The sequence below is a fragment of the Egretta garzetta genome, unplaced genomic scaffold (genome assembly GCF_000687185.1).
Source record: "Egretta garzetta isolate BGI_Z169 unplaced genomic scaffold, ASM68718v1 scaffold779, whole genome shotgun sequence".
NCBI classification, from domain to species: domain Eukaryota; kingdom Metazoa; phylum Chordata; class Aves; order Pelecaniformes; family Ardeidae; genus Egretta; species Egretta garzetta.
The window spans coordinates 543467-556677 of NW_009260792.1; the positions used below are offsets into that span (position 1 = coordinate 543467).

At 38.1% G+C, this 13211-nt stretch overlaps 1 protein-coding gene across 1 annotated transcript in view; it reads right to left on the reverse strand.

Annotated features, from left to right (window-relative positions):
• Positions 1–13211, reverse strand: part of SUGT1 (SGT1 homolog, MIS12 kinetochore complex assembly cochaperone) — a 30226-nt gene that overhangs the window by 7136 nt on the left and 9879 nt on the right. Inside the window, exons 5-9 of the mRNA XM_035902100.1 lie at positions 11319–11372; positions 9554–9570; positions 8484–8518; positions 7770–7866; positions 6614–6721 (exon numbers count right to left, since the gene is read on the reverse strand). Of these exons, the coding sequence (XP_035757993.1) occupies positions 6614–6721; positions 7770–7866; positions 8484–8518; positions 9554–9570; positions 11319–11372 (311 nt within the window). The remainder of the gene's footprint in view (positions 1–6613; positions 6722–7769; positions 7867–8483; positions 8519–9553; positions 9571–11318; positions 11373–13211) is intronic.

Sequence of the window (13211 nt, forward strand, 5' to 3'; positions counted from 1 at the left end):
GGGCCTGGGGAAGAGTGGCTGGAAAGCTGCCTAGTGGAAAAAGACCTGGGGGTACTGGTTGACATCTGGCTGAGTATGAGCCAGCAGTTGTGCCCAAGGCAGCCAACAGCATCCTGGCTTGTATCAGGAATAGCGTGGCCAGCAAAAGTAGAGAAGTGATCGTGCCCCTGTACTCTGCACTGGTGAGGCCACACCTCGAATACTGTGTTCAGTTTTGGGCCCCTCACTACAAGAAAGACGTTGCGTTGCTGGAACATGTCCAGAGGAGAGCCACAAAACTGGTGAGGGGTCTGGAGCACAAGTTTGATAAGGAGCGGCTGAGGGAACTGGGGTTGTTTATCCTGGAGAAGAGGAGGCTGAGGGGAGACCTTATTGCTTTCTACAACTGCCTGACAGGAAGCTGTAGTGAGGTGGGTGTTGGTCTCTTCTCCCAGGTAATGGACGATAGGATGAGAGGAAATGGCCTCAAGTTGCACCAGGGGAGGTTTAGGTTGGACATTAGGAAAGAATTTCTTCACCGGAAGGGCTGTCAAGCATTGGAACAGGCTGTCCAGGGAAGCGGTTGAGTCCCCATCCCTGGAGGGATTTAAAATACAGTTTAGTCGAGGTGCTCAGGGCCATGGTTTAGTGGTGGGATGGCAGTGTTAGGTTAACAGTTGGACTTGATGATCTTAAAGGTCTTTTCCAACCTGAATGATTCTATAATTTTCTAGGTAGAAGCTTACTGTTAAAAAGCCCAAAGCTTTGATGGACTAGATTTGAAGATTTTTTTTTCTAACTTCTATTGTGTTTTCTATTTTACAGTCCATGCTAAGGGAAAGCTCACTTACCACTGGCAAATTCATGTCAAGCTCCGATCAGATGGATGAAGGAAATCAGAACTGGCAAAGCTTAAGCAGTAGTTCAGCCATTAATTTTAAGATGCATCAAAAAATACCCTTTTAAATTCTGATGTTCTGCTACATTAAACACATAAAAATGAGAATGCAGGGTTTCAAATCAACTAGTTCGTTATTTACTGTACTACTGACTGCTTTGTCAGAGTTGTAAATTTTAAGTGTTTAGAGACTATATTGCAATCACCTCATGTATTTTGTTACCTAAATTTAAGGGTAGGACCAAAAAGCACTATCTTCTAAAAATGTATGACCTATCCAAAGTTACCTCTAAGATCATATGTACACATGGTTTTGGTATCCTAGTTATTCAAAGATCTTCAAACATTGCTTATATTCTGAATTGCAAGATCTTTGGTCCATGACTTTAAACAAAATATACAGAGATGAAAATAACTCTACATTGTTACTGCAAATAAACGATAATTAAGAAACGTATTCTGCAGCAAATATATTGCAACAGAAAGGATTTATGGCATGCACCTTTCAGTTTCTTTGCCAGCTATGTACTATGGAGAACTGAGTGCAAAAAGGTCAAAGTTTCCACCTCACTGACATTGTTCAGATTTTAAATTTTAGAGGAGGAGTTAACAATACAGATCATTTAGGTGTCCTAAAGCTCTTTGTCACTGCATCCTCAATGTCAAACATTGCTGTTCCGATAGTTCTTAAATCCATCTTCTCTCAAGACAGAGAAAAACCCTTATGCATAGTTTTATGTTTTTATATAAAGAATGGGCATTGACGTACACATTTGTTTGCAATATAGTTCTCAGAGTATTAACAAATTTAAATCTGCCCCACACCCAGCTGCATTCATGAAGAGAAAAAAAAACCCCACCATCAAACTTATTTTGAGCCAAGTAAATATCATGCCAATGTTTGGGAAGGTTTCTTTATGGTCCAGCCAGGAAACTGCTCCAATTAGCCCCGCCTAAAAGATGCAAGAAACTTCAGAATAGTATCCAACTCATATCTTAAATATCAGTCTGTAATTTACAGAAAACACTCAAGAATGTACATATCTGGGAGATACGAATCTTCATGAAGGCCTCACAGAGAAAACAAGTACACGAGAGCAGGGAAGTCTGTATTCAAGTGTCTGCAAGCAATTTAATGAAAATATCCAAAACAAGAAAGTACCTTTTAAGGCTCGGACTACAACTGCAAGAACTAACTTCAGTTTAAAAAAAAAAAAAAAAAATCAGTTCCTCTGTTTATCTATTTGTGTACATTTGCCTCTGAATAGAGACTCTGATGACAGTCCAAGAGCCTGTGAAACACTTTCACTCTTTGCCTTTTCCTTTACATTTAGCTACCAGCAAGGGTGTGCTTTTCCAGTAAGCTCCACAGAGTAGTTCAGGGTTTGCAAGGCAAAACATTGGTTTGAGGAAAAGAAACATTCCACTGATGCACGCTACCATATTCTTGGCATGAAGCTGCTGAGAGTGTGCTTCTACCTCAGACATCTCTATCAAGTAACAAATGTCAACTGTAAAAAGAGGCTGAGGATTTCTAACATCTCCCCTGTTTGCAGCACAACTTTGATCTCTAATTAAAGGACCGTTCTGGGACAAAGAAACTACTTTTTACCACTTTTTCAAATGGCTGCAATTCAGCGAGTCATTGCTTGCAAAAAGCCCAAACCAACTAAAAACTGAAAACTCAGGTAATTGTCCCCAGACTATCTGCAGATGCAAGAGCAGAGGGGAAGAAGAAGAGAAAGCACTAGCTCAAGTTTTCTTCAAGTTCCTAAGCACTGCTAAAAGTACATACTCACCCTCCTCTTCTAGGGCTAAGGAGAAGAAAACCCTGAGCATCACCTAGACCACCATAGAAGACCTAGAGAAACTGCTCACGTTACACAAGTTTGCAACAGAGCACGGCAGAATATTCCCCTGGAATCTCAAATACACCAATTGATAGACTGAACAGAAGAGGGAAAAGAAAGCGAGGCCGACTGTGCACAAAAAACTGTCTCAGAACATTAGAAATGCTTATGCTATTTGTGCATTTCTACTTTCCTGACACATTTTATGGATCAGCTAGCTTTGTCTTAAACATATTTAGTCACTCATTTGAAGTTTTTATGCTTTTTTTCCTTTTATGAAGGGAGCATGCTGATATTATGCACACTGAGCTACAGAACCGTACACAGGCAACTTCCAGGGAGCAAACTGGGTCCAGCCTTTACATTTTGGCTCCCTCTTCTGGAAAGAAGTAAAAAAACAATTAGCACCACTAAAGGGTACCTTCCTCCTGTTAAACACCGAATGTCCAGTTTTCAGTGCAGCAGTTTTTCCCCCCCTGCTTCACCTGACACCTGAACACAATTGAGGATGACACCAAAATACAGCAAATTCTGCCTACTTAATACAAAGTCACACTACATACAAAGACCAGATCAGCTTCCATTTTTTAAGACACAAATCTCCAATTTATATGGTGCTTTTTGGAGCTGCTGTTACTTTTTGCTTGATCAGATGACTACAGTCAGACATCTCTGACAGATGAGGAGCATAACCAATGACGCCAACTTACCTAACTATGCTAGTTATGATCTATCAACTATGCTGTTCACGTACAAGAAAAAAAAAAATGCTATGCATATATAGCAATTCCCTCAAGAAAAGGACCCGGTACAGTTGCATTCAGCATTTTCTCACATGAAGTTGAGACCTTAGATCATCAGAGTTGTATGCTGAACAACACTGGGTAATTCTAAGTAACTAAATGTGAACAGGAACCATAAGCAACTCAAAGCTGAATTTGCAAGTAGTGATATCTATTACGTAGCAAATAAACTTTTGAATTAGGTAAAAAATGGCTCCAAGCATGGCAGCAATATATACAGCCACTATTAAAGGCAGTCTGTATCATCTGTAAAACTGTTGACAATTAAGAGAATGTACAGTACTAGGACATATAAAGAAAGAGATGAAGATTTTTTTCTCAAAACTGGACTATACCTGCACATTATGCTGTTCTTGAGTTGGTATTGAGTGTTTTACCTCTTCTGGCTCACAGCTTCAAGTCAAAAATCCGCAGATTATGAACACTAATTTATTTCTGCTCACACAGAAATCATTCAAGCACCTCCAAATACCCATCTATGCTACCTCTGTACCGTTTGCTAGTTCTCTTCTTTTCCAAACAGAGACTTTGTATCTCAGAGCTAGACACAGTATGGATTTATTGAAAGGTGTAATTTCTACCTCATCACTAGGAAAGAAACAATTCTTTAGCTATCAACTGCATTTTTTACCACTGTTAACATTCCCTGAAAGAACCAATCCCAGAGCCTGTATGCTCTGTCTGCTCTTGGCAGTTATTTCAGAACTTGTAATTCTGCAAATACAATTAAGGTTATTTTCTCCCTGAACTTGCATCTTTACCTTTATTCCTTTGCATTTGCCAAGTGATGCTGAATTTCAAGCAGTATTGAGAAATCGTTCTCCAGCGTCTCTTCGTAGAAAAATCCTGTGTTTTGGTATCTATATGCCAGTTCTGTTGTTTTGTCCTCTATCCATTACATTTATTAGTTTTATGAAGTTCATGTGAAACCCAAATTATCCACCACATCACCTGCCCATATATTCCACTCTGTTTCCTCATGTATTTCCCCATATAATAGGAAAAGAAAGACCGGACTCTTTGCTGCCCAGTGAAGACTGCACAATGCTAATGGCAATGCGGCTCGCACATTCAAAGCAGCAATACAGAATAAAGCAGCATGAACACATGCAGTTATTCTTATCTGAAATTATTAATCCACAGGAACAGATCTGTTCCTATCCCATGAAAACACAATTTCTTTAGCAGTGTGGAGTAAAAAGTTCCAATAATTGGGAAGATAACGAGACTATACCTTTCTTTCCAAGTCCTTACAAAAGTACCTCATGTAAACGGGACAAAATAATTTGTAAAGGGTTTGAGAAGTTCTAAGTAGTAAGATACTCTGTTCAAAGTAATAACCGTGTATTTTCCACACTGCTCATAAGCACAAAGTACATACGTGAAACTTATGAAATCTGAATTTCTAGTATTCAACACTAAGGCCACACCATTCCATTTAAGAGCTTAATATTTTTCACATTAAAATAATCTAAGCCTTTAAAGAACTCTCTGCATGCATAAGGTAGACCTGCTTTTTTTTCTTCAGCTAGGCTCCATCTGCTGGTCAGAACTGGCATTAGCTGGGGCATCATTTAAATTTTATTCCTTCATTATGCCTACACAGATGTCCTTATACTATTCTTTTCTGCAAGAGGAAGAACATATTGAAGCACTGACTTCTGTCGTTAGAACACCTTCTGTGTTCTTCCTTATCCCATTTCATCTCAAAAATACTCTCTCATAACTATACAGGAACAGTAACATTTGGAAACAAATGCAAAATATTTACAAATCAGACACTGCTTGAACATAACTAAAGCTTTCACACCCCTTTAGGAACCTCAATCTAAACCAGGCTCTAGACCACTAGAGATTCTTCCAGAGACTAGCCCAGGCTAGAGTGGTAATGTAGAAAGACAAGTTCATTTCAACAGTGCTCAGTAGCACGCAGATGCTTCTTGAAAGTAATGGTAAACTTCCAAGACAAATGAAAAGCATAACATAAGCTAGATAGGAACATAAAGCAAACAGGACCTCACAGTTACTCCTCTTGACAAGGTCTGTGCCCATTCCACTCAAATTTATACAAATGCGGATGGATGGACAAGCAAGTTTCCTACATACTTTGAGTACTCTGCTTGTTTCCCACAGCATAAGAGCTCACATGTCCCAATGACAAAACCTGCCTAGCTTCCTTTAGTGCAAGAAGTAGAGAAACAAGACCAACTTTCTATTGCAATCCTCTCGTGTCATCTTGAAGTCCCTCTTCCCTGAAATGATGCAAGAACTATTACAGGTACCTTACTGAGAAGGGAATAGGTAAAAAGGAACATGAGAACACAAAGGAATTTCCAAAAGCTCTGCAGAACCACTGCTGAAATACAAGGAAAGAATCAACAATACATGCCTGCTTCAGAGTCAGGCTTGGCTCCATGGACAAAACCTAAGTCTATGCATTATACCAACAATATATGCTATGCCAGACCACAGTCAGTTTCTTATTTTTCGATACCTGTAACACAGAAGAAACCAAATGCTGAGACAGACGCATTCTCTCTCATGCCTTGTGATTTTCAAGTGTCTCCAAGCAAGTGCTATTTCCAGGAACAGTGTGGAATACACCTTCTTGAAAAGCCAAGAACAATTAACCGTATGGCTAACCTTTACGCAGCAAGAAAAGTTCAAATTATTTCAACACTGAAATCCTCAAAGACTACTTATTTCTTGGGCATACAAAGATAATAACGCTTCGTAAGGTAATACTGACTCCTAAAAGTTTAGCAGAAAGCTGTTCATACTTTCCTAATATCGGAATTGTAAGAGTGAAGACCACAGTCTTCTTTCTACAGTAAACAAGTAAAAGCATCCTCAACATAAAACTGTCATTTGCACTTCAGTAAGCACCATCATATTACTATTTCTGGTATTTGCACAAGTTTTGAAAGCCTCCCACTGGCTGAAAGGCACGCTGAAGAAAGTAAAAGCAATTCTATACGAAAAGCAAGGTATTATGACTGTCGCAGAGAGACAAGACAATAGAGCAGAAAAGTTTTCAACATCAGGAACAGTGAGAGAAATAATTTACACTTTAAGAAGCTTACCTTTGTTGAAAGCACTTTAAACGTACTTTGCTCTGGCACTATAGAGTGAAGAAGAACAAGCTTTAAGTTGTAGTCTTCACCTGATGGAAGTCTCACTGATGCATTCATCTGTTAACAGTGGAACACACATCTCTGGTCATCTTTGAGAGCAGTTTTCCATTTCCAAGTAAATGACTGTCATTTGGCACCAAGATTAAGTGATTAAATTAATGACCCTTTACTAGGGCACTTAAAGCATCAGGCGTCAGAATTTCAGATGACGCCATTACACCACTGCATTATTGAACAAGGTGCTTCTAAAGCACACTAGAAAATGAACAGGAGATTTCAATTCTTAGCCAGCAAGGTACTCAAAAAGCCTCTTATCTTGTCAGCTTGATCTGCATTCTTTGGGGAAAGAATTATATGGCAAATGAAGTATCAACACATTAATAATGGAACATGAAAACAATTTGCAACTTCCCTCCTAATACACACAAACTACGTGGCAAGTGCTCACTGTTTTAACAATCTAAAGTAGATAGTAACAACCAAGTACTTCCTGTAGTTCGTGAAGTAGCAACCTAGTGGACATTAAGAACCTAGCTCTTCAATATTCTCAGCTAAATTAAAACACTAACATCATTGGTACTGCATACGGTATTACGATAAAGAGATTACCGCACCTCCTTTAAATATTTTGCCGCCATTAGCAATTTTAGTAATGCCAAACCCAAGAAAAACCCACCCACCAACATTCACTCTTTTTCTATAATTGTCCTAAAGCAAAATATTACTCATTCATACCTATTTTTAGTGCACCTTGCCTCTGTCCATTCCTACTCCAGATGCACGCACACTCAAACATTTTAAGTCCAGATCACTTCCTCCCTCACCCCTTCAAACACACCGGCAGCTGAAAAACAGATGTTCCCTCTGCAAGATGCACACCACACTACCGCTTGGGTATAAATCCTGTGGACACTGCTGTGGCAATAGAACCAGTTCACTTGATTGAACATACACACATCTACAGCATAGCCATACACACAAAACAGCTCAGAAGACCTCTTGTACTGTTTTTTTTTTCATGCTATTGCAGCAGATAATGTTCACTGGTTTAATAACTGCATCTTTGGGAATCTAGGGATACGTATCGATAACCAACACAAATCACCTCTTTCTCTGAGAACTGCACACTGACATCATCCTTCTGTGCATTCTTGATCATTATAGTCACAATTACTTGAGATTCTGTTTGGTACCAGTCATATCTGGGGAAAGGGAAAAAAAAAAAGAGAGGAAAAAACCTGACTGCAGAGAGACGTACAGAACAATACCAAAAGCTAGAACATTGTGTAGCTTAATGAGGGAGAGAAGACATACAAAGTAAGATTTCTTTCCCTTCCTCCCCTTCCTCTAACAGCAGCTGCAGAACTGACAAGATAAGCAGTTAAAGAACAAAGGATCATTTTTAAGCAAGAAGCATATCAAAATTAGGTCACTTTCTTAAACAATTCATAATATTGATTGCCTTCTATAAATTAAATGGCACTTTTTAGTTCAGGGTCTTAAAAGCCTCTCAAAAAGATTACCCATACTAGGCACAATGGGGCAGTCTTTCAATTAAGCTCAGCCCAAGAACTAGAAACAAGCCAGAATGCTTACTCCACTGCCTGCTCTCCCAGTGAGGCATAATCTCCTGAAAGTACAATTCAGTCTGAACAGAAGTGAGGACACTGTTTGAGAAACATTTGACTTAGACTGTCATGTTCTAAAGTTACCAAAAAAGAATTCTTACAGTCATTATCCTGCTTCTCCAATCCCGAAGTCAAAGAGCAGTTTTATGTCAATTATTTTAACTCTCACAGTAAAGCTAAAGTCAACTTACTTGATCTTTGGTGGCAGAGGCTGCTGCTGTGTATTCTAGTTGAAGCACATTCCATTGGAAAGAAAATTACATCAGTGTAAGTGAAAAGATACCACAAAGTACTTTTCAAATACATAAATCATTTTCATACCAATTGCTCCCCTTTTCTTGATTTATGTATGTGCATTAACTTACAGGTGAAGCTCTTCACTGTTCTCCTAGCCATTTATGGCAAATTAAGAATTAAAAAGCTTCAATTTACATCAAATATGTCAGTCTGTAACCTGGAATGTGTTTGTCAGACATTTTATAAGTAGCACTAAGTTCAGCTTTAACTCATTTTCTTCCTGGATAAGAAGCATGTCTGAAAGACACAAAATGGCTAGGTGGCTAATCTTAAAAGTCATGAAGGAAACCTGAAACAGATTTGAGAATTTAGGGTATAACTGTTAAACAAAAAAACCTTTTAACTGTAAGATTTGTCTTTACATACACCAACCATGTTTTCTGTACACTTTCCTCCTCTATCCCATTCTTAAAATGTAAAAAATGGAAGTAACTATGAAAGAGGAAGCAGAACATCCAACGCAAATTCCCATTTTTGTCTCATAAAAAGGGGGGGGTGTCAATTTCAACATTTCTTCTGAAGATTTCAAATTAAAAAAAAAAAAAGAAACTGAAAGCTGAACAAGTTACAGCAGAAAAAAGTCCACGCAAAGCACTTGTAAGCTATTGGAAAAAAAAGTTACTTCCCAGCAGTCACAAGCAAGTTAGTACTGACAAGATGAGCTGGTTAATTTGTAGAATTAGGCCACAGACTGCAAGCAACTAAGTTAAAATTTACTTTAATGAGTGCACAGTAACTGCCAGATATGTATGCCATTCCTAAGAAGTTTTCAGGGTTCAGATTTTGCAACCTTGGTCTCAAATAAAAGAGCACATGTTTACAAGAAAAGTTATATCCTTCAGAATTGCATGCAATAGAAAAGATAACTTTTAAAGCCTGAAAGTTTTAAGAAGCCAGCGAAGCCTAAAAGTATGCTCTAGCTTAACAAATTGAAACAGTAAACATATTAAGGAAAACACCTTACCACTTCTGTCTGTGATGCTGCAGAAAGAAAAAAGTTGCACTTTCAGAAAAATACATGTTGATCGTACAAGGCATATACTTATTCTAGCTTTCTTCAGTTAGTCCAGACATTCTGCACTTACTATGGTCTCAACAGTAGAAGAGTTAAGAAGGTGCCAGTTCTACCTCTAGTATTTTGCTTTTATGACACTCTACTTTTTAAACAGACTTCAATCAGCAACTTGTGCAAAGGAATAACTGTAATATGAAGCATGTTCTGATTAACAGAGGGAACAAACTTTCCATTACTTTCCTTGCTTATTAGAAACCTATATAGACCTTTTTTAATGAAAGCAACATAATGGCAAACAAAAGTTTAAAAACAAAAAATAACTTCCTGCAAGTCTGTACTAGGTTTATTATCATCCACAGGAACAGCATAAAGTTCTCATCAAATCTGTATCTCATGCTAGGCAAACACAGCTGGGGAATGAGATGGAAATCTGGCAGAAAAATTCACTTAGATGACCTTAAGTATACTGTATTACTTTGATCTAAACTATAGCTCAGTATTTCCTCTTCTAAATATTGTTTCCTAAAATATTTCAGATTAAATATGTTTGGAAAGAAACAAACTTTCCCTTTGCTTCTTTTTATCCCTTTTTAGCAGTGTGCATTATAGATTAATAAAAAAGAATATTTAAGTTGGAATTAAGAAATCAGAGGGTTTGGGGTTGGGTTTTTTGTGGGATGTAGGGTTTTTTTGTTTCTCCATTTTTTTTCCTGGAGTATCAGAGAATTAAGACAATGGCTCAAAAAAGACAGTGATGAATATTCAAGATAAAACAGGACAACCGAGTTGAACCAGACAAAACACTACAAAAAGTAATTATGACGTTAGAGAAAAATGTGTATTTTAACCTCTTTCCTTGAGATGGAAGAAAAAGTTGTCACCCAAGATAACTTCAAATAAGACCGCGCATACCAAAAAGTTATTCTCCAACTAAAAATAAACCTGGCGAAAATGTACCATGAAGCAGAAACTTGTTCATTCCTATACAACACAAAAAGGTTCTCCTCTGTTTGGTTTTTAGTCGACGGGTTGACATGAACTTGCATTATTTCCACTGCCTCATTCTCCAGTGCACACCACAAAGAGGCAGGAAGTCACAAGTGAAGGAAATAACACAATAATTGATGTAGTTTTCTCTCATTAAAATCCAGTCAGTTTAAGCACAGCAGTTGAGTTCATTGCTGGGGATATCAGTTTATAGGAAGGTATGAAGGGAAACACTCACTGACTTACCACGGGTAAGACACCAGAACAGCAATTAGCACCTGACTAAGGCACTCTCCACATGGCATCAGAGCAAAATCCCCAAATTGCCACCTCTCTTTCCAACTTTATATGCTGCAAGACTTGAAAACTGATTTTGATGCTGTTTTTACAAAGTTGACACATGCTTCCACAGTTAAAATTAGCTAGCATCTGTATATGAAAGCGAGTTAAAATTAATTATGATTATCTGAACTTTACATAGATACTCCTCTGTCACAGCTAATTATGACATTAAACACCCAATATTAATGTTCCCCTAATCTGAAGTATAGAAGTGTTCAGGATGCATAGTCTGAGAGAAACAAGAGACAGGAAAAAGTGACATTTTTTAACAAAATTTCTTTTGTTCAAAGTAAAGAGATAAGATGTAAATCTTTGAAAAACATGACACAGCTTCAAAGCACAGGGCATATCAAATCCCTTATGAAGAAAATGTGATTTCTCTTACCGTTTAGTGTTTCCTCACATCTTTTAATCCAAATAGTAAAGGTATCATCTACATCTAGAAGAGACCAAACACAGTAACATTAGAACTCTTCAAGCACTACATGTATTGCATAAAGAACAATTCCACACAACTGCCAACTGGAACAAGTTCATCCCAAACTCACATTAGTTTACTAAAAAATGGTTTTTTTTCATCTTGTAGCCTCTGTCATTCAATTAAGCTTTAAGTATTTTTATACAACTCTACTATTTAACGCTGTTATATTTAATTAACTTCAAATTAATTTGTAGGACACTAGATTTTGTCTGAACTGACCCAAATACGCTACCACTTTCCAGTGTGCTCAACCTCTATATCAACTGTTTGAAAGCAAGAAGTACAGTTTTACACATTTTTCCATTATTCTTAAAATTATTTTTTCAAACACTCAGTCACACTCCTCCTCTCCAGAGAAGCAGCAGAAGAGGTGGTCTGTTCCGAGGACAACCCAAAGTTGCACAAGTTTTCCCAAACTTTCCCAAAATCAAGTGTTTTCTCCTCATGGTTTTAGACAAACATTACAAACACATCTGAAGTTTCAGGGATATTAGGAATACATAGGTGGCAATTCCACTCTATGAATCAAAATCACAGAAAAGTTTAGTAAGACCTTGACATAGGAAGCAAGCTCCCCAGGTAGAAATTAATTCACAGGAAATTAGCTCGAAAAGTAGTGTAATAACAGAGTAAGCATCTTACTTCAACAAAATTCCCAGAAAAATCTTTCACAGTCATGGAAGTAAAAAAGTAGAAATGTTACTGACCAACTACTGGGAATAGCTAAACTTTTTATCTCTTTGCAATAGGGAATTCACACTGAGGGAGTTCACACAGCCAGCTATCCAGCAGAGGGCTTGAAGAGGCTCCACAAAAGCGTTCCCAACAGACACGCGTGTAACACCAAGCGTGACTTCACCGCAGTTATGCAAAGTATTCTCCCTAACCCCATCAAATATGACATGTACGTATGTTTTAAGGTGTGCCTTAGATCTTAAAATCGCTACCCCACTTCTCAAGCTATTTCCTCTTCCCTTTTCTTCCGCCATCCCCACCAGTCATCTTAAAAGGTTATCTTTATTTTAAGCTACATAACATTTATGTCACCTCTCAGTTGCTGTTAGGAAAAGACAAAAACGCAAGTAATAATATGGCTGTCTTGACGTTACAACCAGTCGCTGATTGCAGTCTTCTATATTCCTAGCAAATTCTGAAAAGAAGATACCTACTTTCAGATAGAAAATTAACTGTCAGAAAAGTTATGTTGGGGGATCCAAGGGCTGCCTTCAATTACTGAATGTACACTTAAGGTATTCAGATGACTGACTGCGGACTGTCCTCAGAAGTACATGGGGAATGGAAGCGAGGCAAAGGACCCAAGATGCAGCAAAGTTAGTTCTGATTAGACAAGGAAAATTCTTTACTAGAAGAGTGGTCAAACACTGGAGCAGGTTGCCCAAAGAGGCTGTGGAATCTTCAGCCTTGGAGATACTTGGAAACGAGCAGTAGAAGGACCTGAGCAACAACATGCAAGTTCAAAGTTAATATTGCTTTTGGCCAGGGCATGGAATTAGATGAGCTCCAGAGCTTCCCTGCAACCTAAACTAATCTGTAATTTTAAAAGACTTCCAAGTTTTGCAGCCGGGAACAAAGTTTGTCAATCAAAAGGGAAATTAAATAAAGTAGGTTCAGGAGTCTAAGCAAAAAGCAACTGAGTCAAGTCTCCACTGATCCAGACTCTGCCTTTCAGCAGCACCTGAGGAATTCTCTTTTTAACTGTGGCCTATGACAAGACTGCTATGCAACATAAACTTTAAAAGAAAGGTCCAGTGTTATCTGTCCTATTTTCCTAGACGA